The sequence below is a fragment of the Eurypyga helias genome, unplaced genomic scaffold (genome assembly GCF_000690775.1).
Source record: "Eurypyga helias isolate BGI_N326 unplaced genomic scaffold, ASM69077v1 scaffold31492, whole genome shotgun sequence".
NCBI classification, from domain to species: Eukaryota; Metazoa; Chordata; class Aves; order Eurypygiformes; family Eurypygidae; genus Eurypyga; species Eurypyga helias.
The window spans coordinates 64,103-89,513 of record NW_010234701.1 but is presented as its reverse complement, the minus strand read 5'-3'; the positions used below and the strand labels follow the sequence as shown (position 1 = coordinate 89,513).

At 43.1% G+C, this 25,411-nt stretch overlaps 1 protein-coding gene across 1 annotated transcript in view; it reads left to right on the top strand.

The window, feature by feature from the left end:
- Positions 1–7,389: 7,389 nt before the first annotated feature.
- The window catches only part of PITPNM3 (PITPNM family member 3), a 79,502-nt gene continuing 61,480 nt past the window's right edge, over positions 7,390–25,411 (top strand). The window contains exons 1-2 of the mRNA XM_010146528.1: positions 7,390–7,507; positions 23,150–23,257. Of these exons, the coding sequence (XP_010144830.1) occupies positions 7,390–7,507; positions 23,150–23,257 (226 nt within the window). The remainder of the gene's footprint in view (positions 7,508–23,149; positions 23,258–25,411) is intronic.

The window sequence follows — 25,411 nt, the reverse complement described above, 5'->3', positions numbered from 1 at the left end:
ATGGACTTGAGGGGAAGGCTTTTGTCACTGAAAACCAAAACAAAGTGTTAGCTTTAAGCTTTAAGACATAATCAGTAAGATTGCTGAAGAAAATGCTGCTTCTCTCATAAGGACCCTGGGAGGGAAAGGACTGACACTGGTCTAATGCAGCGTAGCCCAGTCTGAAAAATGCAAAAGTGCGCAAGTGGTGGTAGCACAGTACTCCTGACCCAGGTAGCTGTTACCTGTATTTTGAGGAACTGACTTTAAACCTGACTGGTAAAAACAAACCCCAAAACAGTCAAACAGAAGAAACTGTCTCATGATCTTTGCATGGCTTAGTAAATTGCTTTATGCCCTAAGGGGCTCAGCATTGTGAAGATGAAGTGGTTCCGGTGTGATTAAACACACCAGCAGATGAATCTGTAATCTTCAGTGCAAATACAGAAGCAAAAAACTGGTTACGAATTTGATTATAACCTCTCTAATGTTTGGAAATCTTTTAATTTCCATTATCTTCAGAAGGGAGGAAAGAAAATGCTTTCACAGAATATAAAGTTGTCTGACTTTAAAGTGGGTTATGAAGTTAGAATGTAATACCGAGGTCTGACAATTGCACTTTTCCATTGTGCTTCTGTTGTATAGGTATTAGTGATTCTTCTGGAAATACTAGCCTTGGTTTTGGATGAGATGAAAAAGGAGCCTGGAGTGGGGCAGAATGGAATCCAGCTCTACTGTTTCCCAGAATCATGCCTGATCATTTTCAAAATGAATCGTATGTTCAGATTAGACAACTGTGTTTAAAAATACACAAATAATTACATTTGAAAGAATAGGCCTGAACCAAACCATCAGGCCTTCCCTGCTCAAATCTGAATGCTGAGGAAATCTGTTTGTCTTCCCACCGAAGGGGTTGAGTTGTGTGTTCTGCAGCGTAACAGGATGGCTGCTGCTCTGCATTTTCGCAGTGCCTGGCGCAGTCTGGGCTGGTTGCGATGACCTTACTGAAGTCACAGAGCCAGTCTGCTTCTGAGCACACTCCCTAGTCTTCAAGATCGGTGTATCTCACCTTGAAGGTTGCCCTGTTGTTCCAGTTGTTTAGCCAATGCCAACTTCTCAACCCACCGCCTGTTTACGCTTAGAGCAGGAACATCTCCAGGCAGTGTTCTCTGAGTGAATGTGGTCTTTACCATACATTTTTCTTCAGTTCATCCACACGTTTCCATTACTTCCTGGTACCCCAGAACATCACTATTTGGTTTTTTTTCCCCTTTCTGATGTAGGTTTGTAGGACAATTCAGATTGGAAGGGGCCTGAGGAGGTTTCAGGTCCAAGCTCCTGCTCAAAGCAGGAGCAAGGGAGGAGCAGATCAGGTCTAATCTAAACCTCCCCACTTTCAATTTAAACCTGTTACCCCTTGTCTTGTCACTCCAGGCCCTTGTAAAAAGTCCCCCCCAGCTTCCTTGTAGCCCCTTCAGGTACTGGAAGGTGCTATAAGGTCTCCCCGGATCCTTCCCTTCTCCAGGCTGAACACGCCCAACTCTCCCAGCCTGTCCCCATAGCAGAGGGGCTCCAGCCCTCAGAGCATCTTCGTGGCCTCCTCTGGACTCGCTCCAACTGGGCCATATCCTTCTGATGTTGTGGGCTCCAGAGCTGGATGCAGTATTCCGGGGGGTGTCTCAGGAACAGAGTAGAGGAGGTGAATCCCCTCCCTCGACCTGCTGGCCCCGCTGCTCTTGATACATGCCGGCTCATGACCAGCTTTTCATCCCCCACTACCCCCAAGTCCTCCTCAGGGCTGCTCTCTATCTGTTTCAGAACACTTAGACTTTTCTTTGTTGATAGTAAACACTAGAAGCCAAAGTGAAGTGCAATGTGAAATCTGTTGCGGCTAGACTCTTCAATAAGAGACTAATTTTCATGATTATGTTTAAGACCTTTTCTGTCACATGCATGTATATGGTTTTCCTAGAATTAAGAGTGTTTTTAAACATTGTGCAACACATTTTCCTTACTCCAGTGCAGAGGCTAACATAGACATGTTGATTTCTTGGGGTTGCTAGCATGTGAGCTAAAGATCTGACCGAGGTGGGGGCACTGAGGTGATGAGGAAAGATTTAACTGGGAGGTTCTTTAACTGAAGGGAGCTTGAGGAGCACTGTCTGCTTGCTTGGCCAGAGTCCTGCATTCTGTCTCCCATCTGACCACCAAGTTGCTACTGGGCTGCATCATCTGACCCAGCCAAAGCATGCAGGGCTGTTCACACACAGGTCTCTCCTGGTCCTCCCTTACCTTCAGCTCCAATGCCTTTTTTTCCCACGGGCATATCTTCTCTTGACATGCTTCCTCCGCTACCACACCATTGCAGAGTTTGTGGACTGCTCCCGTTCCGATGAAGTTCCGTGCCCTTTTGTGCTGTTGAAGCAGTTAGCAGTGTGAGCTTGAGGCACACAGTTAAGAACTGTCCTTCTAGGACGCTTCTTTATGTCACAAGGCTTCTCTGCACACTTGCAAACACCTGCGTGTGCGTAACTGTCTGCCTTGGCTTTACTGTGCCTTAGTTTGGTCTGGAAACAGCTCAGGGTGAGAGTCGTCTTTTTCTCAAAATAAGTACAAATTTTTCTATTTTTTTAAGGGAACTGGGAGTTGAGGAAAAGTCTTTGAGTTACAAAGTCTTTAAACTGTCACTGTACTGTATCAATGAATCATACAAATGAATGATAATCATAATGAGGAATGAGTCTTCAATGAATCATACGTACTGCCAGGTGAATGCATAATGGGAGAGTTTTTCAAGTAGATGCTTAACAGGGAAAAAAAAAATCCAGTACCAAGTGTGATCCTAGTGTCTGATGGTGTATTGTGTGGGGTATTTCCTTTAGTACAAAAAAATGGATTAAGAAGCAAAGATTGGAATTGGATTATTATTTTTTAAAAGAATATGTGGAACATAAGTACAGCTACCAAAAATTTTGCCCTCTTCCGTTACTCGCAGTTGTCAGGATTGCTATTCTACAGTCCATCAAGAGATTCAAGTAGGTTGTTAAGGAAAATGTCTAAAGTCTACTTTTATCTCAAGGATAAATGGGAACTTTGTCAAGGTGAGCTGAAAGTAAAATTTGTGAATAGCACCTGTTGTAAAACAGTGTATCGAAAGAACTGTGATTTGTTTTTTTTTGTTCTTCTTTCTCCTTAGGAAATTACTGCCTTAAATATGCAAATCAGACTTTGAAATTCCATTGGAGACACCACAAATTAACATGCTGTGATATTTGGGAGCCATGGTAGCAACATGGAAGAGTCTGAGCGAGAAAAGTTTAGCTGGAAACAAGTTACTGTGGCTGATAATTATATGTAACATGTAATTGTAGGCATTTTAAATGTTGAAACCACCGAGGTGGCTGTCATTTCTGATACAGTGGGAAGGAAATGTTTGTGTTCTTGAGGGTATTGTGAAAACAAAGTTGACAGTAAATGAAGTAATGACTTGCTGATGCTTACAGGTAACTGAGAAGTTCATTGCTTCAGAGGACTGTGAAAGATAGCCATGGAAGTGTGTCCTGTTGCTTTTCCTGTAACCTGACAGAGAGGGGATGGGATGGGCCATCCGTGGAGCTCGGCTCTAGCCTCTCCACTGATGCGTGAAGACTGTGGGTCCTGTTAACCCAGGAGCTGAGGATACTTGGTGTCATGAATGACTGAGGTCTAGCTACTTCTTGTGCGCTGAATTAATCTGGATTTGACAGTCAAAATGTTAAGTACTGAATACAGTCCTTAAGAGAAGAAGTTCTGTACAAAGACTGAATTCATTTGGATTTCTTCTGTTGTCCCCTTGAGATTTTACATATATGAGTGTGTGTGTATATATATGTATTTTGTAACAGTGCTTTGTTCCCTCCAGTCAATTGCAGATCAGATTATTTTCAACATCCACTTTCTGGAATGAAACACTGATTTTTTTTTTTTAAATTATTATTTTAATTATTTTTACTTTCTGTGTGCCAAGAGACTTCCTTGGTAAATAGCTTGCATTCTGAATCGTTAAATTCTGAATTCTAGTTCAATTCTGGTATGCAGAAGTGGAACACTGTCACGTATGTCTTAGGCTGAATGAGGTTTTATTTGCTTAAGAAAACCACGCTGAAATGCCTGTGTTATTATCAGATACAAATCAGTGAATCATCCCGATGCATAAACTACCTTACTCTTCAGTGATTTCTGTAGTGGATTTGATTTGTTTGCTGGTTTTGTCATGGTTATGTCTCAAAATCTGTTAGGTAAAAACAAACAGCAGCAGTTTCTTCCCAGAAGAACCCAGATAAATGTTGAAGTGACAGGGCCACGTATGGCAGGTGTTGAATTAATCCTGTAACTTTTAGTATTTGTTCTTTGAAGGTGGATTTTGCAAGGGGCCTAGATATCAGGAAAGGCAAAGAAGAAAAGGAAGGAGGAATGAGTGCGTGCTTATGGTCTTAAATCTTAAGCTTTTGTGGGAGAATTATGGAAGCCAAAGACCATGTTGAATAGGACTTTACCAATCCATGGGAAATACAGCTAACAAAAATGGGAGAATCTTTAAATTAATGATATGACAAATCCTGAAAATAATTATCCAAAATGCCAAATACTTGTTTCTTTTTGGTTTGTTTTTGTTTGTTTGTTCTTTTTCAATGTTTACTGGCTTTGGATACCTGCATTTGTGCTGCCTGACCAGGGGCATAAAGTTATATGGCTTTAAAAAGTGCAGAGAAACAAACTTTTGAAAGTCAGGCCCCTAAATGTCGCTCCAAAACAAATTACATGCTACCGTAAGAGGGTATTTTTTGTTGTGGCGTTTCTTTTTGTTTGTTTCTGCAAACGTGGTCCTCTGGCTTCTTGTGGAGTCACTGGATGCTCAAAATATGTGAAAATCAGACTCCTCAGTTATTGGAAGAAGTGTCATCAGCACAGACACCTGGCGTGGAAAGCCTGAGCAGAATTTTCTCAGTGTGAAATTTGTTCAGAATGGGAGTGTCTGCATCTCCAGGACCCCAGAAGGCGTTAACTGTGTGTTACCAATGAAGCCTCTCTTCCTTTGGTTTAATTCCCGTGGTTTAATAAACATCCATCGCACAGAAATTCAGCTTCAGTTACACATACTTGATTGACCAGGGCCGCTGAGCGAGCAGCACTTGCTGTGTTCAAGGCAGTCCTTTGCCTTCTCATCGTTCTGTCTCACTCTTGTTCCCATCTTCTGTGGACCTGCCTCTCATTTATAGGTGCTTCATAAATTTCCTAGTTTAATGCCTTCCTTCTAGCTGCTCATAGATCTTAAGGGCTGTGATCAGGAAATCTAATATTCCATGTAAGGCCTGTAAAAGAGTAGTTTACTCAAGAATTTTTCTACTAAGACTAATGGTATTATGGTTTGTTTTTCCGATCTAGCATCTCCGAAGGTGAGGCAGATTATTTCCTCCTTCTGCTCTTTTGTAGCATATGGGCTGTTACCCAAAAACTGAATTTAGCAAATTCTCCTCTTCCCATCTGTCACTCTGGCTTTTTTGTGGTGCTTCCCATTCTTGTGCTTTGAAATTTTGAAATTCTTGCTCTTCCAAGCAATGACTAAATGTAGACTTTTCTTCATTAGAAGTTCAGAGTAGTTTTCTTTCTACCACTGTTTAGATGACTGTAGTGGTAAGTTTTAGGATATATATATTTGAATAGAGGGACAGCAGGGTGGTGTTTGGTAGGGAATAATTCTGTTTGCAGTTCCCTATTGTTAGTAAAAGGTTCCAGAACTGCGTAGCGGTAAATGTAATATCTGTATGCATTCTCTGGTAGCTTCCAAATATCACTGGACACATTCCCAATACAGACACCATGCTCTTGCAACGAACGCTGACTCCTTAATAACTAATTATTTTGAATGTGTTTGATATTTTTTTTTTTAAAGCTATTAAAATGCTATTAACTAGTTATTTTTAATGTGTTCTTGGCCAGTTAAAATCTGCTTCCTCCTACCACCATTCATTTATATTTTTGATTAGTTCAGCTATAGATGGAGTAAAAGTAGCTCAAAAAGCTGTGACCTATTGGTATGTTTCCCCCCCTGAAAATGTAGAAGGATGCCTTTCCTGCTTGAGTTGCTCTTTTAGTACTGGGAAAAGGAGAATGCTTTTGTGGATAGGGCCTCAGGATATTTGATTTCAGGCCTGATGTCATCATTTGGAGAAATTAATAAAGCCAAGGACACTATTGTGGTTGGCAATAACCTTCTACAATAGCTGTAGTGTCGTTATGGATATGCTGGATTTGGTCCCTGGTTCCCCACAGATCTGGGGGAGAGTTAATATAAGGCAATATATTTCACTCCTCTTTCTAGTGTTGTGTTGCTGTAGATGAAGAAAGGCTGAGAGAATTGGGCTTGTTCAGCCTGGAGAAGAGAAGGCTCTGGGCACAGCTTATAGCACCTTCCAGTACCTGAAGGGGCTACAAGGAAGCTGGTGGGGACTTTTTACAAGGGCCTGTAGTGACAGGACAAGGGGTAACGGGTTTAAATTGAAAGTGGGGAGGTTTGGATTAGATATCAGGAAGAAGTTCTTCCCAGAGAGGGTGGTGAGGCACTGGGACAGGTTGCCCAGAGAAGCTGTGGATGCCCCATCCCTGGGAGTGTCCAAGGCCAGGCTGGATGAGGCTTGGAGCAACCTGGTCTAGTGGAAGGTGTCCCTGCCCATGGCAGGGGGTTGGAACTGGATGATCTTTAAGGTCCCTTCAACCCAAAACGTTCTGTGATTCTATGATATGTTAAGGAGAACTGATATCATTAGGCAGGTCTGGTTTACTAATTACAAATTAGTTTGAGTGTGATAATCCATTGGGACCATCTAAGCTGCCATGACTATATCTGTTACTGTACCTATTCATAATGGTTTTGCCTTCCTGCCTTCAAATGAAAGCCCCAGGCTCCAGCAAACAAAGCTGTCTGCTGAAGACAGCTCAGTGAGTGAGAATTCAGTAGTTTATCTGTAAATCTGTGAGCCAAATAGGATGACACTTCTTTTAAAAGTGAAATTGAATTTAAATGGGATCTACTTCCATATCCTGGGGAAATGCTGCTTCATTTCTTAGAAACAAAGTACAGTTTGAGTGCTGGTATTGAACAGCCTGGTGAATTCAAGAGGGAAGAATGCCATCTTTTCAAGTCACTGCTGTGAGCTGAAAGTGATGCAGGCTTGTCGTTAACAAGAACATGTTCTAATCACTTTTGCTAGGTGTGAGAGGTGCAACTTTTGTGCCATCCTGAGAACTCTGAGATTAAAGTACCATGCTGAACAAAATTACCTTCTTCCTGAGCCATCTACACAAACTGTTTATTATTATTATTATTTTCCTCTTTAAGCCTGCAGCAGAAGCGAGTATTCCCTTTGGTTAATGAGTGTCTCTCTATTTCCAGCTGGCCCACGCCGATTCAGTGGTGCTCAGTGGCATATGCAGAATGTCCTCAAAGACTCCGTCGAGAGCTCCGATGACGAATTCTTCGATGCACGAGGTCAGTACACGTTTTTGTCCTCCCCTCTTCATTCTTTCTCCAATTTTGCGGCAAGTAACTAAGCTCCTTTGGGGATGAACTGACAATATTATCCTCATCAGACTGAGATCTGAAAAAACCGCCATCAAATCTTCTCAAGGATTCCTGAATGGGCGTAAATGTAGGGGATATGGGTGCTGTGCTGGGGTGGATGGGTGGATGGACTGGATCCGGCATCAGAAGCAGCATTAACTACAACAATACAGAGCTTCCTGGGTCTCTTGGCCCCTGCGGGCTCACAGGTGAGGCAGTATATGACGTTGCAGTCTGAGTGCTCTTTTTAACAGTTCCTGATGAAGGCCATGAGGTCTGTGTTACTGATGGCCAGCTTTTAAAACCAGTGGCCTAGAATTTGCCTCTGGCAAAACTTCCACTGAAGTGGTGGGACCTCTGCTTGTTCTAGAAACAGTAACATCTGAATGCCTGTGGATTTAATCAGATGAGTCCAAAATGCAACGATTCCCGACAATATCCGATGAGCCCCTGAATCTTGGCGTGCTCTTTAACATTCCAGGATTTGTTCTGAGTGGCAGTGATGTCTGTAGGCTGTGTGCACACACCATCTCCCACCTACAGTGAGAGACAGGGCATCTGGTTTTGGTTTTGTTTGCAGGAGTCAAATCTAACATACTTGCCTTTCTGAAGAGAAGAACCGGCAAGGAAGGATTAATTCTGCTAGTCCTGAAAATCCAGTGGCAGGATCTCTCAAGGGAGAAGCTATTGAGGTCACACTGAGCTGTCCTTAGGTCCTCCTGTTACCTGGAAGTCAGGAGTGAAGGGTGGTAGAATAAACCTGTTGAATGTCCTTTGGCTTTTGTAGCAAACTGGATTCATTAAGTACAGAGCAATCCGTACGGGTTTGAGCAGCTTCATCTGGTGAAAGATGTCCCTGCCCATGGCAGGAGGGGTTGGCCTAGATGATCTTTAAAGGTCTCTCACAACCCAAACGATTCTTTGATTCTATGAAAAGGAGATGGATTCCCCTCCCCCCCAAATATTTGTTGGGAATTCTTTTCTAGTTTCAAGTAAACCTAATCCAAAGTGGAAAATTTATCTGTCCTATGGGAAACTTGGCTTGAGTTTGGATGTGCTTTTTATTTTTAGTTTGGTTGCTTCATTGACAGCACGCTCAGCTGACATTCTGCTGATGTCTAAGTGCAAAACCATTTGCATGGCTAAGATTGTCGCTCAGTTTCTCCCTCTGATATTTATGGTACAGAGAGAAAATACCCTCCCTTCCCAGCATTCCATTCTCCTTGAATGAGGCCTGTTTCGGAGCAAATTAATTTTCTTCTATAGAACTGTATTGGCTTGTCTCATTGCTTTGTGCTGCTTTGAAGGCTGGAAATGCATGGTGGTATTGCAAATGGCAGTCGGTGTTTTTAAGGTAGTATTTGGCATTAAATGTCTGCTGTCTTGCAGTAAACTTCATATTTCAGCATGTTTTAATTTTCTTTGAGGGTAGAATTGTTGCAGGAACGGTTGGCAGTCAGCTCCTGTTTTCATGCTGGCATAAGCTTGAGCTGAAATTCAGCATGAATGAGTTGTTACGTCAGGAGCTTTAAAAATGCAGAGGGTAGGAGGCAGGCAGTGAAAATGAAATTTCACTTGAATTAGTGAATCTAATTAGTGAATCAAGAGAGTTAGATTTGTTTTTTAAATTGCTCTCCCACCCCATCTGCCTTCCCTAGGCAACAGCCTCAGTCAAACAGAGGAGGGAAAGTTTTCAAAATAAGAAGAAATTTGGAAACTTGGTACAGAATTCTGGCCTCGCCTAGAACGCTACAACTGTCTGTTGAAATCAGGTAGTTCTGAACTGAGACGGAATAATGTTTTTATGAAAGCCACATGATTTGTGTTTGGTTGAACAGGTATAGCAGGATGAAACTGATGTGTTTTATTCAGGAAGTCTGGTGAAATTGTTTAATGGATCCTTTTATCTCTAGAATTTGTGACATTGACTGTGGACTTCATGTTCTTTCGGAAAACATGCCTGCATCCTCTTGATTTACCACAGCTAGAAATGAGTCCCTGGCTGTGCTAGTATGCTAAGCCACTGTGCAGAAAAAGAGATGCAGATGTTTGTTCTGTCTTAATTTGAAAGGATGTGCCATGGTAGGTTGGCTGGTTTGAGGTTTTTTTGGTTTGGCATGTTGCCTGCATTAATAAGGGGTGTATTCTGTTCAGAGCATGTTCGAAGTCTCAGACATGGGTACGCATCAAACACCTGTTGTCTTCCCGGTTCCTCTACGTGTAGGCTTAGGGCAATTACTGCTTGGCTGGTGTAGAGGGCTCTGTGTCTGAGATTTAAGAAGCAATACACTGAAGACTAAGGAAATAAGTGACCCAGAAAGGTAAATAAATGAGAGGGTTTTAAAAAAAAATTATAGGTAGGCTGAGGCATATAAAGCCCGACTGTATGTTGTCTGATGTCACAATGCCATCTCATGCCCAGCCCAAAATCAGCTCTGATCTGCACTTTTGAGCTGGGATTCAGCAACCTCTCTCTGTTTGAAGAGGGATTTGAGAGCTCTGAGCTCTGGGTGTGTGCATGCGCATGAGTGCATGTTTCAGAAAATACATTGCTGAACACTGATTATTTTCTCCTTGTTCAGAACCAAATGACGATTTATCTGAAAGAGACTTTTAGCGCAGTGGTGTTCCAGCTGTCTGCACAGAGAGAGGAGAGAAACATGGATGTTATAAGCTGATTTGTCCCTTGTAATCTTTATTGTCAGTGGGTAGGCACACAGACACTGCAGCTGGTACTCAGATGATCCTTGCACTTAGATTTCTACACAGACACCACCCCCGCCACCAGCCCCCCCAGACAGAGGCTTCATTATTATGGGAAGTTAACATCAGATTGTGAGTGTTATAATTGTCATAGGCACGAAGCGGATGTGGGTGTGTAACTGAGATTTTGGGATAGGGGCTGTGTGTGGCCTATGTGTATATAGATATTTTATTTGCTTTTTTAACCGTAAGAATGGCAGTTAGTCATCTTGGTTTAGCCTCTAAAACACAAAAATCTCAAGATATTTGTGTTGTGTCATGAAAATCCATGTCCTCGAAATTCGCCTCCATCTATGGAAGTCTTCTTGCACTGAGAGAACTAGTAAATGGTAAATTTATTCACCAGTACAGAAACGCTGCTACGTTCTTGTTAATCAGGTCTCCACGCTTGGTTTGACTTTGCTGGTCAGGAGGAAGTCTGCCCTTGGGAAGAGGCTTTAGCTACACCAGAGCTGTGTGCCTCTACTAAGTAGCTGAAGTGTAGTGCGGTAGAAGCAATGCCCTGTGACAGCCATGAACATCAGCACTGGAGATGCAGTTCTGCAGTGCAGATACTCCAGAGTGAAGTGAATCTGTCTGGCGCTGTGAAAAGCTGTCAATGTAGGCAGAAACCACAATGTTAAATAAGATGATGACCACTCTGCTTAAGGCTGACTTGCTGCATCTCTCCTAGTGCTTAGTCCATAGGATTCACTACAGCAATAGGGTTTTGGGGTTGCATATTGCTGCTTGACAGGCTAGGGGCAAATTTGCAAACATTTAAGTATACAGTTACTCTAAGCCTCATGCGGAGAGTTTCACTTCATAGTCGTAGAATCACGGAATGGTTTAGTTTGGAAGGGACCTTAAAGATCATCCAGTCCCACCCCCTGCCATGGGCAGGGACACCTTCCACTAGACCAGGTTGCTCCAAGCCTCATCCAGCCTGGCCTTGGACACTTCCAGGGATGGGGCATCCACAGCTTCTCTGGGCAACCTGTGCCAGTGCCTCCCCACCCTCTCTGGGAAGAATTTCTTCCTGATATCCAATCTAAACCTCCCCACTTTCAATTTAAACCCGTTCCCCCTTGTCCTGTCACTCTGCCCTTGTAAAAAGTCCCCCCCAGCTTCCTTGTAGCCCCTTCAGGCACTGGAAGACGCTATAAGGTCTCCCCGGAGCCTTCTCTTCTCCAGGCTGAACCCCCCCAACTCTCTCAGCCTTTCTTCACAGGAGTCACCGTCAATACGTAATCACTTTCCCTGATCATTTATGACCATATTTTTAGATGTTATCTTTGTATTCTCGTTTGTGAAGCTTCAGCTAACTTGGTTTGATTGTGGGTTGGGTACCACATCTTGTCTGAGAACTGCTGTTGAATGTTTGACCCTTGAAGCATGACAGATAGTAGTGCTACTTGGGAAGGTAAATTCTACAGCCTTTGAGGAATATGTTTCGTTTTTCTGAGCAATAAGGAGGGAAGGATTCTAGCCACAGTGATACCAAAACAAGGCTGTAGCTGTAGTGTGTGCTTCCCTGGGCAAACTGTGTCCTGGGATTCTGGGGCTGACTTGAGTTAGGGCATGGTTACAAAAAGGTGCTGCAGATTATCTAGGTGAGTACCTTATGAAAAGCAGCTTGTCTGGATTGTCTTTGAAAAGAAATAATTTCTAGTACAGATTTCCAACTCTTAGGCTGAAATCTTGCAGCTAATGCTGCTTTGCCTCTTGGTTGGAAGGCAGGAGGGAGCTTCGGCTACTGAAAATTGTTGCTGAACTCGCACGGAGGGGCAGGTGGACAACTGCACAACACAAGAATGGAGCATAAAATAGAAGGCTATTCAGTCTGGGGTTTTTTTGGTCGTTTTGGGTTTTGGTGTTTTTTTGGTCTTTGGGCAGAACTGTTGCCAGGTAGGAAAGTAGTTTTTCCTGGTGTATATTTACAACTTGGGTTGCAAATAGACTACTTTGGGCTTCTGAAGCTGTCAAGAACAGTGATGATCTGCCAGCTGCTGTCAGGTGGATGATGAAGAACTTGGAAGTACTTGCAGGCTGTTGATATGAACGGGAGGCTTTGTGCTTTCTCAGAAGGAATGGCCTGGAGGCTTTTGGATAGGGAACTGCTCTGAATGGGGTCCACAATGTTGAATTGTTGTAATTTCATCAGGTCTCCAGGACTATGACTTTTCTAGAATATTAGGCTGAAGAGCAAAGCTGAGGGTAGACTCATGTGTGCTCAAATGTGTATCTTCTGGTATGTGAATAAATAAGAATAAAACCCTCTAAGCTCCCTTTTAGCTGATACTCCCTGGCAGCGGATACTTAAGAGCACAAAACAAAGCTTGGTAATGAGGAGAGATCTGACATTGCAGTGAGGCTGCTTTTGCTAGTCAGGTCACTAAAACCTGGCACGTTTACTGTTCCAGATCCCTGGTGATGTAAATAGCAACCAGATGTAGTCAGGAGAGAAGCGTAATTTGGCTGTAGCATCAGGAGATGTAAGAGCAAATGAGAGCAGGGAACCGGCCAAAGGTAGTCTCAGTCTCGGATCGTATCCAAAGCAGCTAATTGTGGAAGTTGCTGGTTTTTGTTGAAGTCAGTGAATAAATGTAGATGTGTAGAAGAAGGATGCATGTGCGTTAAGTACAGAAACCGGTGTGTGTTTTGGGGGGGTGTGGGGGGGCCTGGAACATTGCTGGTAAGCATTTCAGTTGGTTTGGGTTTCATGTGTAGTGCAGAAGGAGGGAATACTGCTTTTGACAAACTGCATGCCTCTCCCCCCCTTGGTCAGTGTACTGCTTCCTAAACAGGCCGAAGGCATTCATTTTAGCAGTTGCTGTGTCGCTCTTCTCATTGAGTCCATGTGCTGTAAACTGGGATGCATTCACACTCCTAATGAACAATTCCAAGTCTTTAGACCCCACCACTAGTATGAAGACAAATGTAAGGTTTTTCTTCTTGTTGCAGGCCTGTTATATTGATTAATTTTGTTCTTGGTATCTTGATTTTGTGCTAAAAAAAGGGCTGTCCTTGTTTCCCTGCCCTTTTTGGGAAGTTTATGTACTGTTGACAAGTCTAGCAACTTGCAGCTCTAATTTCAGCATAGGGACTACTCAGCCAGCAGAGCAGAACGGAAGGAGCAATCCGTATGTTCGGAAGTTAGAATGAAGCCAGTGTATCTAAGCTTCCACCGACATACTTATCGTGAGCCTTTCATCCATGCCCTCTGGACTGACAGCAATGTGCCTACAGCGTTTGAGCTCTGGTACGAGTTCGCCTTCAGCAAACACTTTCCTCACACCAGCTCACAAAGCTAGCGAGTTGTCCTTTCCAGGAGTGGAAAACTTTGAAGGGATGGCTCGGGAATAATGTGGAGTAGACGTAGCAGGACTGCTCCTGTTGGACCACGCCGTCTGACAGAAGGGTGTGATTGTCTGACTTAGGCTGGTCCCATCTGGGGACTGGGCTCCTTATAGGAGGCGGTATGAGGAAGTGGGTAAAAAACAGATGGACTGTGGGTACATGTGGGCTATTTTAGGGCACTGATTTTCTGAGTCATATAAAACTATTTGTTTTATTTCTAGATTTTCATTTTTGCAATTGTAAACTACAAGAAATCTTTTCTGGCAGGTGGCAGGAAGTAAGAGTGGTATTTAAGAGGAAGCTGCAGATGATGGTTATTATTAAGTGCCTGGGAGGTGATTTCAGGCTTTTTGTGGACTCCCTCAGAAGAAGCAAAGTTAACAGCTGATACGATGTTTGTGATAAGATGCAAATGGTAGTATTGCTGTTCACAGGGGAACCTGTACCCACTTTCTGACCTATTTTAAATTCAAATGAACTCTGACTTCAACAGTTACTTTGGATTTGAACTAGTCCAGGAGATGGGGATCTGACCTGTCAGAAACACATCTTCTTCATGACTTCTTTATGTGGCTATTAGGCTTCTGATGTAGAATGTGGGGGCATATTTTTCTTGCTTCCTAAATGTGTAAGTGTAGCAGATGTTATAGTCAAAAGCTTGCTGACAGCTTTGCTAAAGAGGTGGTGTGGAATACAGCTGCCTCATTTTTCTCCAGCTGAGTTTATTTAGTCTGTATAAAAACTTTTGTCATTAGCTTTGCCTTTTTAAAATGAACCTTATGGCACTGTCTTCTGTATTACTGTGTTCATATAAAGCTGAAGCCAATAGATACACCATACATATTTCAAGCCAGTCTCTGTGTGTGCTTTCTTAGATTCTTATTCATGAAAGAGGCTGTGGTAGCTCTTAGCTAATTAAGAGCTGCTCTTAATTTGATGCACCTTCCTCTCCAGAATAGAATCCACCAGTCCCGTTTAATTTAATTTTAAAATGCTTTGCTGGGCATCTTAATATTGCTTGGAAATGCTGACAGTGAACTAAAATGGAAGCTTGGAAGGTCTCCACACGCCTCAGGGTGTTTGTGCTCTGAGGCAACAACGGGATGTAGAATTCTGTTGTGCTTAGCAAACAGCCGCTCAAGGTGTGAGGATGCTCATTCGCTGAAGTACGTGAATGTCGTGGTTTAGGCCCAGCTGGCAGCAAAGCACTGCACAGCCTCTTGCTTGCCGTCCCACCGGTTGGAAAGATTTGGAAAAAAGAAAGATGAAATCATAATCATTTTTTAAAAGCTTCCCGTGCTCCTGTCAAGCCCCTCTTCATCTTCACGCTGGAGAGTATTCACAGCATTTCTGTCAGGCTGAAGTGATTCCCAGGTTTATGCAGCCTTCCCTCCCAAAACCTCGCTCACTCGGCACTTGCCTGGAACAGGACATAGCAGGAGTTGCTCGGGCCCGGCTGAAATGGCCTCATTTTTTGTCCATAACAGTTCTGGACCTAGTATGCATGTGTGCCACGACCAGCCCGTGCTGCTTAGCTGTGTGGCTACCACATTGGCAAACTTCAGCAAGAACACTTTGTGTACAGTGCACTGGATGTTGGAATGGAGAAGACAATCCCAAATTTTTCTTGTCCCAGTCTACTGCCTCCATTGTCTTAATTCCTCTTTTTTGAGATAAACTACTTTAAAATCAGAATGTCTGAGCAATATTTTTTCCAGTGCTGTCCACTGTCTCAGCTCTTCTGTGGCAGGATGATTTCTGAAGGTTGGAAGGAAGGATGTGTGTACACATAATATTTTACATTTTATATTTTAAATATATTTGGGAGAAATGTCATCGTACTCCCTAGTTTTTGAGCACAGAATGCTGTATGTAGTGTATATTGATTTAGTATCTAATACAGCTTTCATTAAATACTTAATTTTTTTAATGTCAGGAGCAATCTGTGTAGTCTGAAATGCTTCTAATGACAGTAGCTATCCTTGTAATTGTTACTTGAAATAAAAAGTGACTGCTGTGTATAGATAATGAACGACATTTGTTACTTTGTTGTTAATCCTCTAATAACAGACTTTTAGTGAGAGATAATAATTTAATATGCGATAAACTGCTTATGTGGATCACAATTAAATGTGTATTGGAGACATCTAGGCATGAAGAGAATGAGAGATGTTGCTCTGTTCCTGCTGGGTGTTCAGTGAGAACAGGATCCCTAAATTTTGTAAGCTGCATTGATGCCTTAAGCTTTAGTGAGTGAAAGGTGGAAATAGAAAAGAAAAATACCCTTTGCTGCCTCCTCCATGCTGCCTTTGTGCTTTTCAGTGGTCTCTTACCATGTGCGTAAAACAGATGTCTTGGGGGTTTCAGCAGTGTTTCCAAATTCCGTGTGAAAGCTGGATTTGTAACTTTGAGCACCAACTCAGACTTCAAATTTTGTCTAAAAAGAGAACTAAAACGTTAATGATTCAGACATTTTAGCTGAGGTAGTTTCTTTGATGCAGATAATGTTATTGGGTTCTGTCTTTAGGAGTATGATCGCTTACTGTGCTTGATGGAATATTCTTTTGAATTGTCAACATCCATTGTTGAAGAATGCTTTGAAGGTCAGAGTGGTGACTGCGCTTTTGGAGTTGCTGAGCCACGGATCATAGACTAATGAGAACAAAAAATGCACTTGGAATTTGCTGCATGTAGTCCGTGTTCAATCTAAATCGTAGAACAGACTTCAAAATACATTTTGTGGGGAACTAAAATGTCAAGAGAGTTTGATACAAGTGTTTCCAAGTTTTGATTACTTTGTAGTTAACTTGCAAAAATGTTCTTCAAATCAAGATTTGTTCAGGTGGATTTCCAGAAACAAAGGGGAAATGGACCCCTTTGTTTCTACGGTGTCACTGGTATATTGACCAACTACAGATAACGTTGTTTGTGTAGTATCTGCCCTGGTTTCGGCTGGGATAGATTTAATTTTCTTGGTGGTGGCTGGTATAGTGCTGTGTTTTGGATTTAGGATGAGAACGATGTTGATAACACACTGATGTTTTAATCGTTGCTGAGCGGTGCTGACGCTGCGTCAAGGGCTCTCCAGCTTCTAATACTGCCCTGCCAGCGAGGGGACTGGGGGGAGAGGGCGACGGGGCACAAGAAACTGGGAAGGGGCACAGCCAGGACAATGACCCAAACTGGCCAAGGGGGTATTCCATACCATGTGACATCCTGCTCAGCATGTAAACCAGGGGGAAGGCTGGGGGGGGCACTGCTCGGGGGTAGGCTGGGCATCTCGCAGTTGCTGGGGAACAATTCCACCCACCCCATTTGCATCACTCGTCTGTCTTGGGTTTTATTTATCTCTCTTTTTAATTTTCCTTTTCATTACTTTTTTTTTTTTAATTATTAAATTCTTCTTATCTCAACCCATGAGTTTTCTCACTTTTTCCTCTCCCGATTCGCTCCCCCATGCTGCTGGAGGGGGGAATACCAGCTGTGTGGGGCTTAGTGCAGCTGGGGTTAAAGGACAGGCCTGTTTGGTGCCCAGTGTGGGGCACAGAGGGTTGAGACAATGACAGAACTGACCAGAGGGTGTTAAACCAAATTTGTTATAAACATTAGTTATATTCGTTTCATAGTTGTTGTTTACAATATTGATCGGATTTCTTAAGTGAAGCTGTTTGCAAAACTTGAGAGTATTTGGGCTTTCCACTTCAAGCTTCTCATTTGCAAACTGAATGCATTTCCCAACCTCTTTTGAAATCCCAAGGTTCTGCTATAATACAAATAACAAACAATTTAAAAAGTAACATCTCAACACGTTGTTAACTAGCGACAGGAAACTGCCCTGTCATTTAACTGCAGCATACCTCTGTTTGATCACAGGAGATGAAAGTTACAGCTGAACACTTAGTCACAAAATGGTCAGGGCATCAAATTCCACTGTTTGAGCAGCTTTTCAGAGTGGAAAAAATGCTAGTTAAAGAAGCTTGCAAATTCCTATTGGGCTGTTTTATCAGAGTTCCAGACAGGCAAACACTACCCCCCACACACACCCCTGCCCAAAAAGCTTTAATCAGGAAAAAAATTCTCCAAAACACATCCCTGGAGGCACATCTATTTCAGTTGCTTCCAGTTCGTGGTCACTGGTATAAATGCACGCTGCATGCATTTGCTGGTGTTGAAGGCTGGCTGCTGTGCTGCTGCTTTGCCTTGCAGTGCCAGCACTGAACGTTGTTCCAGAAGAGTGAAGAAGGGGGGGGGGAAAAAAAAGCTACAGAAGAAAACCATTCTCACCCCTCTTTTATGTGTGCATAATGTCTCACCACTGCCTGGTCTCAAAGGGGTCTTTGAGGGCTGTGTTCGTTCTGCATTGCTGCTAATTTGGACACTTTATTTGTAACCGTGCAACTGTGCCGAAGAGCTCGTGTGAGGCTTGAATGGCCAGGACTCTTTTTACTCACTCCCAGCTGGCAGATGGCAGTAAGCATAAAACATCACTGAAATCCCCATCATTCCTCGGTGGGTTTTAAAACCAGTTGACAGGGAGGGAAGAGACAAAAAACCTGCTTCAGATTTGATAGATAAGCAGAAGGAGAGTGCCACAGCTTCACTAGTTAAAAAAGCTTTTACTCTTTTTGGTGAAATTATGTTCCCATCAGCTGAGTACTAGAACAATGTGCATGAATCTGATAGAGCCATTGTATCCAGAATTTCTGCACGTTTTGGTGAATTGCAGATGGTATTTCAGGGAAAAAGATGAAAAATTTCAAAGATTACATACATGCAATTTATTGTAGAACAAAGTCATCATCATTAATATTTAGGTCTTCAAGGTAGAGAAATTAAAGGTAGCTGAAATTCCTGAGACTGAAGTTGAATGCATTTTATTAGGGGCTTTTAGCCGCACTAGATTTGTGTTCTTTTAAAATGCATCTTATTTTGTTAACTAAGAAGCCAAAAGCTTCAATCCAAACAAACATAAGAGTCCATGTTTGTGATTTTAAAGATAAAAATATAAACCATCACTGAACTTTAAATTGAACTGCTTGGAGCGCTGCCGTCTTCCAAATGTGTTTGTGACAGTGCCCATCAAACCCAATTAAGGTTAACAGATTTCTGTGAGGTGACAGTAAGCGATAGAAGAGCAATTACCACAGGAAGAACTGACACAGATGCAATTCTTAGGATTATTTGAATGTCAGTTTTTAAATACTAGTTCCGTGTGCGGGGAGCTGCTCTGTGGGGCTGTTTGTTTACACATTGCTGCCTGTGAGCACGTCACCTTAGCCAGGAAACAAAGTTGTCCGGCAGCTGAACAGTAGTGAAAGACTTCAGTGAGTATGTGGCTTTTTGGGCACAGTACCCAGAATCTGAAGAAGCCCAGTACCGGTGTTGCTGCGGGTTGGGTGTGAGGAGCATCACCCCTCGAGGCTGTGTGGCGGTTGGGCTGGCGGGAGCGGCAGGGCCTGGCACCCCGCTGGAGCGTGTGAGTGTTTGGGTTTGGGTCGCAGTTAAGGGCTCTGCCAAAAAGACAGTCTGTCTCAGGGGCGCCTTCTCGCCTTAAAAAGCCTCCCTGAAGTGCAAGTCTCCTGGCCACGTGCATAACAGACAGATGCAATATTCCATAGTGGTTTTGATGTTTTAACCCCTGAGGCCGTCGTGGCAATTTCTTTCAGTGTGTATTGTGACACCGCGGTCCCCTGGAGCAGGGCAGAGTCGGGGCTGCCTTCTGGTGTCATTATTCCCCCTTCGCACTGACTTGCTCTTCACCTCTTTAGTGTGTGCTTTGTCGTGCACGTTGAGGGTCACTGTATCCTTTCATGATGTGCCCAGTGTCCTCCTGAGGCCTCAGTGGACTCCTCATAGGCACAGAGATGCACGTGGCTGTTGACAGTCCTGGCTGACCTGCTTCTAGGATGCAGATAACAGTGCAGCATCCCGCCCTTCCTGCGTTACCCTGCTGAAGCTCGTGAAGGTAAACCCGGTTCAGGATTAAGGAATGTGAGTTCAAGGCAAGTGGGGAGTAAGGAGAGGAACAGGAAGAAGGATAAATTGAGCCCATCTAAGGACACGGGAGTACTTGTATCTCTTTGTCTTGCCTTCTCATTAAGAAATTGTATGCTGAAATAATTTTTTTAAGGATAAACTGTGCCTGGTGCTTTCACTTGCCAAAGGAGGCAGGTAGCAAGAGATGACTCCAGCATGGTGTAGTGAAATTGTATTTGAAAATGTAGATTGTTTATGGAGGTCAAGACTGTCTGTGAAATCGGAACCCCTTGGAGTCTGCCTTGGCTTGCATTGTGAGAAGCAGCTTGACCTGCTTCCAGCACTGTGGCTTGCAGCGTTCAGCCCTTGGGCCCTCCCAGGGGTGCAGAAGCCAGCAACTCCTTTCTGCTCCTGACGCTTGTCTGTGCCTCTTAAAGTAACTGACTATGGAGATGCGATCATCTCTTTTGTGCTAGAAAAAGTAAGCAGAGTCTTGACATTTTTGTATGCTGTCTGGTAAGGAGATAGAATACCTTTTATCTGTAATACTATTTTTTTTTCCCTTTCATTGATGATGCTAGCTTGAGGTTGAAAGTCATCACAAAATTCAGAGTCAATTGTTTTCTCATTTTCTGTTCCTTCTATGTACGTTTAAGTGAATTCACTTTGAAATGTTATTTCGAAAGGCAGATGCATGTTTATATCCTTTTGTGTAGTGGTCCACAAGCCATAAAGTTGCTTTGAAAACTCACAGATCCAGATGGCCAGCTAAGACGAACCAGACACCTTGTTTACTCAATTACATGCATCCGTTTATTCCACTTGAGAAGCTGTCTTGCTGACTTGGTGTACTACCACATGATTTTGGCTTTAGTGTCCGGCTGTTTTTTGGGTTGCCAACAAACATTATATGTGGGCAGACATTTACAGACTGGCCTGGGTGTTCATCCTTGATAGTATGCTTCAAAACAACGGGGAACAGTGCAGCTTGAAGACCTGCAGGCTCACCCGGTTTGGAGTGCCTGCAGATGAGGAGGTGAGGCAGAGTGTTCAGAGGTGGTTAATGCCTGGGGGAGCAGTTCATACTGACGAATGCAGTAGGTGTCCCCCAGACCCCAAGTGTTGGTGTGTATTCTCTAGTGCCGTGCAGTTGTGCTGAGTTAGGTTCTGATCTTGTCCTTAAGAGTCGTCTTTCCTATTATTTAGTCTGAGGAAGGAGACATGGCAGAACTCCAGTTTGGAAAGCACACGTATTTTTAGAGGAATTTCATGCCTGGATAGTTAATAAGCTTTCAAAGTAAAGGGAGCAAAGTTGGTGAGGAACATAACTTTTCTTTAGACTGGGAAAGGAAAAGGGATCCTGAAAGCAGTGGGAAGGCTGGGGGGTGACCCACAGCCTCTCCTCTGAATGGGCACAAGGCCCAGGCCTGGAGTGCACTAGGCACCCATGCCTGGGACTAAATACCGTTGTACTCCAGACCAGATTTAATGTTTTCTGTCCAACTCAGAAAGCCAACAGACATGAGAAGCGGAGTCTGACCTCTAATCTTATTTCATATTTCTGCTGAACAGTAAGCCCATCTGGAATGACGAACTTGGTAAATGATGTAACAGCAAAAGTGATAAGAAGGCAGGAGATCTAAATGCTCAAACAATTCTGGAGCCCTGTTTCTCTGTAAGAGACAGTTCTTTAGCATCCTGTTGATACAGTTCTGAAGTGCTAAAGCCAGATCACGAGCAGATGCTCAGCCCAAAATACACTGCTGTGAAGCTGCCCAGCCTGTTCCTGCTGGGTGAGGCAGGTCTCTCGGGCGGCAGGCGAAGGCCAACAGACCTGCCTCCCTCGGGGACATGGGGGAGCTCAGTGGCAAGGTCTCGCCTTCCCTCGTTTCACTTCATGGTAACAGTTGACTCAGAAGGAGCTCGTCCCACAGTGGGTGAGCTGCCCCTGAGCCTTAGGTGAAGGTTTTGGTTGCTGCCTTGGTCACGGGAGGTGCAGGATGATGTCCTTGGGGTGGCTGGTCCTTTGGCAGGGTGCCACCGAGCTGCCCTCAGCCAGCACGTCAGGGCGCTCCACAACCAGCCCAGGGCTCCTTCCCCCCTGGCTTACAGGATTGCACATACATCAGCAAGAGAAAGTGACAAAAACCCGAGCAAAACCCTCTTCTAAGTGGCTGATTTTCTTTGCCCTGGGAGTAGCTGAGAGTGCATCAAGTCCAGGAGGGACTTTGCTGGATCCAGCTTCTCTGATCAGTCTGACAAATGACCTCTCTGGTGTTTGTTTCTAAACTAGGACTTAGGGAGAGATAAGATATGGTCATAACTCTGCAGTGATTTAAAAGCCTTTATAGATCCCCTTTCCTCCTCCTCCCCAGTGCCCAGAGCTCTGAGCGAGTGAGGTGTACCTATGGGAGAGCATGACAGAACATACTTTTAAAACTGAGAGGCCCACTGCAGCTGTTTGCCAACAGTCACATTTCTTTTTTTGTTTGAAAATATGGGTCATTTAGCCAAAAAGGTGTTCTGGCCAAATTCTTCAGTTTTTACTCTTGTGATAGAGATAGAGCCCTTCTCTCTACAAAAGGCAACAAGAGAAGGCAGAATTTGACCCATTCGCTGCATCTGCCTCAACAAGTACAGAACCGTGATCGTTAATTTTACCTTTATTTTTTCAGTGTACTCACCCTTTGTACAAAGACCATTGTGGGCTCCATACAGCCAGGCTGAAGTGCTTTTAAATGTATTCAGAAAGGACTAATGCACCCTTCTTGCCAAACAGCTATTAAGTTGAAAGGAAATGTTTCTTACAGCTTCTGGGCCTGTTTGTGTGTGGGTTTTTTTTTTTAAGAGACAGAAAATATCTATGATTTGTGTTTTGTGCTTTCAGGTTTTCCTTCCATCCTCCCTGGATGGGATCCCAATAAAAGAGATGACTGTCTGTGCTGTGGGCTTGGTGCCATTCCATTAGGTCTCTGTGTCCCTGGATGAAAACTGAAATCTTTGTGTGGCACAGGTGGCTTTGGTAAAGGGGGAAAAAAACATGCTTGGAAAGACTTACACTGCTCTGTGTGACCATTCGTCCCTTTGCTCTGCCTTTCGAATGTTCTGAAGTGGGGGGGAAGTGGAAAAAAAAAATGTTATTTTCCAAGAAGGCAGAAGAATTCTGACTAATTCTGTTACTTGATATTAAACACTCAAAGTGATTTATTATAAACTTTGGTTTTAAGTGACTGCTCAAGGTAAGAGCAAAAATTCAGACAGTCCTCCCTTTTCAATGGTTTTCCTGCACACAGTGTATGAAGCATATGGGTTCCCTGTAGTATCAGTAAGCAAGAAACTTTCCTGGAGAGTCCTGCATATGCTAACCTGTTACATATTCCCATTAGGGACCATGGTAAGTGTCTATTTCTCTCTCAATTACTACTTCTCACCCTGTGGTTTTCCTCTTGTTCCTCACTGCAATTTATTCTGTTCTCCTTTTTCCTTCTACAGAAGAGATGGTGGAAGGAAAAAGTGCCATTCTCATCGGCATGAGCCAGTGGAACTCAAATGACCTTGTTGAGCAGATAGAAACAATTGGGAAGCTGGAAGAAAATCAAGGTAATGTTGAGCTTACTTTACATGTTAATCTAAAATTAACTAGAAACTACAAACTACTGAAGCATTTAGTTGTCCTATGATATAAATCCTCAACAGAAATATCATTTACAGCATCTCATAGTTAAAAGATTTACATAGACATGTAAACAGTATTTTAGTGCTGGGAAATAAATTATGATGATCTCTTTAAAGAGGAAACTTCTCTGGCTAGCCAGGAAATACAGATGTATTGACTTCAGTGGGAAGTCAGTGTTGGACTTAGCTCAACAGCTATGAAAGGGATTACAAGACCACGGTTTAGGTTTTGCACGTTTCCTGTAATCAGTATATGAGACACTTGTTGGTCATTGTCACTGGGTTATTTTGCTCCTTGAAGTCAGCAAACCATTATCTGGAATTTTCCAGGGGATACATACTTTCAGTATTTGGGGACAGTTTTAGGTAATCATGTAGGTAACTGTGTGCCGATGAAATGAGTGGGAAAGGGGCACAGATAGAGCAGTAAGAATCTGGTACCTAGGACAGAAGCCTAAGCAGTCTTCCCTTAGTTGTTACTTTGGCTCCTAAATTGTGTAATTGTTTGAAAATTAAAGTTGCCTCTTTGACTTGAGGGAGAGAGAACTACCGAACTTCCTTATCCATCAGTGTTACTTGGTTCATCTATAATGGTGCTTGTTAATTAAGCTGGCTTTTAAAATAATTTGATGGGTTTGTCCATTTTAAGAGCCTTTTGAGGAGGCTTTTCTTTATGGATTTGCTACCTGTGGTCAATCCTGAAGGTAGCTGTGAACCATTTTAGTATAAAGGTTTCTGAAAGTAATATTTATCCCAGTCACAAAGTTGTTGATTACCTACTGTGTAAATGATTTATTTTGACAGTATTTAAGTGACAGGTAGACACAACGCACACAGTGTATTTACAATTGTTAAAAAGGTAATTAGAGAAGAAAAAAGGTCTCTGTTTTGTATTTGCTCTTAACAATGATACCAAGGCCTCACTTACGTTGCTTGGTAACTTACTTCATTTGGAGTCAGAGATTCAATGGCAATTTGTAAGAGATACTAGATGGGTTGTAAACATGACATTTTATCTGCTACAAAGTAGCCAGAAAAATTAATACAGTATTACTGTCCCTGCATTCTTGCAGATAGTTCTCTGTTTCTTCCTGGGTTGGCAAATATTTAGAATGCTTATTTTCATTTTAGCACCCATTGTATGAGGACTGTTCTGTTTGGGTTTTTTTCGAAGTGCCATTTCTGTTGGGCACTAAGGGAAGAGTTGTAAGAGACTGTTTTTAAGGGTTTCTGCTGTTAAGAAACAAGGCTGGTAGAAGGCTTCTTGTTTGCATTACGCAGTTGAATAGCTGCAGCAAAGCGAACGTGAGACGCAGGGTTGGGGAAGATCTGTGCAGGAACAAATGAAGCAGTCCCCGGAGTTCTAGCCCGTCCTTCTTCACACAAAGGATTTCTAAGGCATCTAATTCCCTGTGATGTTTTGTAAAAGAAAGAATTCTCATCTGTTCTCTTCCATTTCATTTCTGTTCGCACTCAACTGTTACAAGAGGCTTCAGAGCCAGTGTACCTAACTCACAGCGGCTGAGGAACTGGGCTAGGTGGAAGATGCATCTCCCTGCTGATACCGCTTCCCTCTGCTGCGAGCGTGCTGTGCTTCCGCAGTCACAGTTCATTGTGCTGATTTTGACCGTTTTAATAGAGATGGCAGGCAAGGACTGAAGGTGTGAAGAACTGGGCTAGCACAAGTCTGAGTCAGTATTACCTGTACCATGTCTTTTCGTGCCAAAATGTGATTTCACTGCTTCAGTAACGCGAAAGAAAGTGGAGTTCTGGCTGTAATGCACGCTGCCAGTTAGGGTCCTAACTGTGTGAGCCAATTACCTACCTGCATTTCCTTCTTTCCTCTGCTACCTTACACTCTCAGATTTAGTCCTGTTAATTACCTACTTGTTGATTTTTTTTTTCTTTTTTTCCTTATCTGTATCTTAATCTTCATGGACTTATCTGCCAAATGCTGTTAGGTCGGATTGCAGTGTTGTTAGTGCAGATAATTGTGCAGTGCATTTGTTACAGCTTAACGAGACCGAACAGTGTGACTGATTTAGCAATTTTAGAAAAGTCTGTGATTAGCAACCGTCA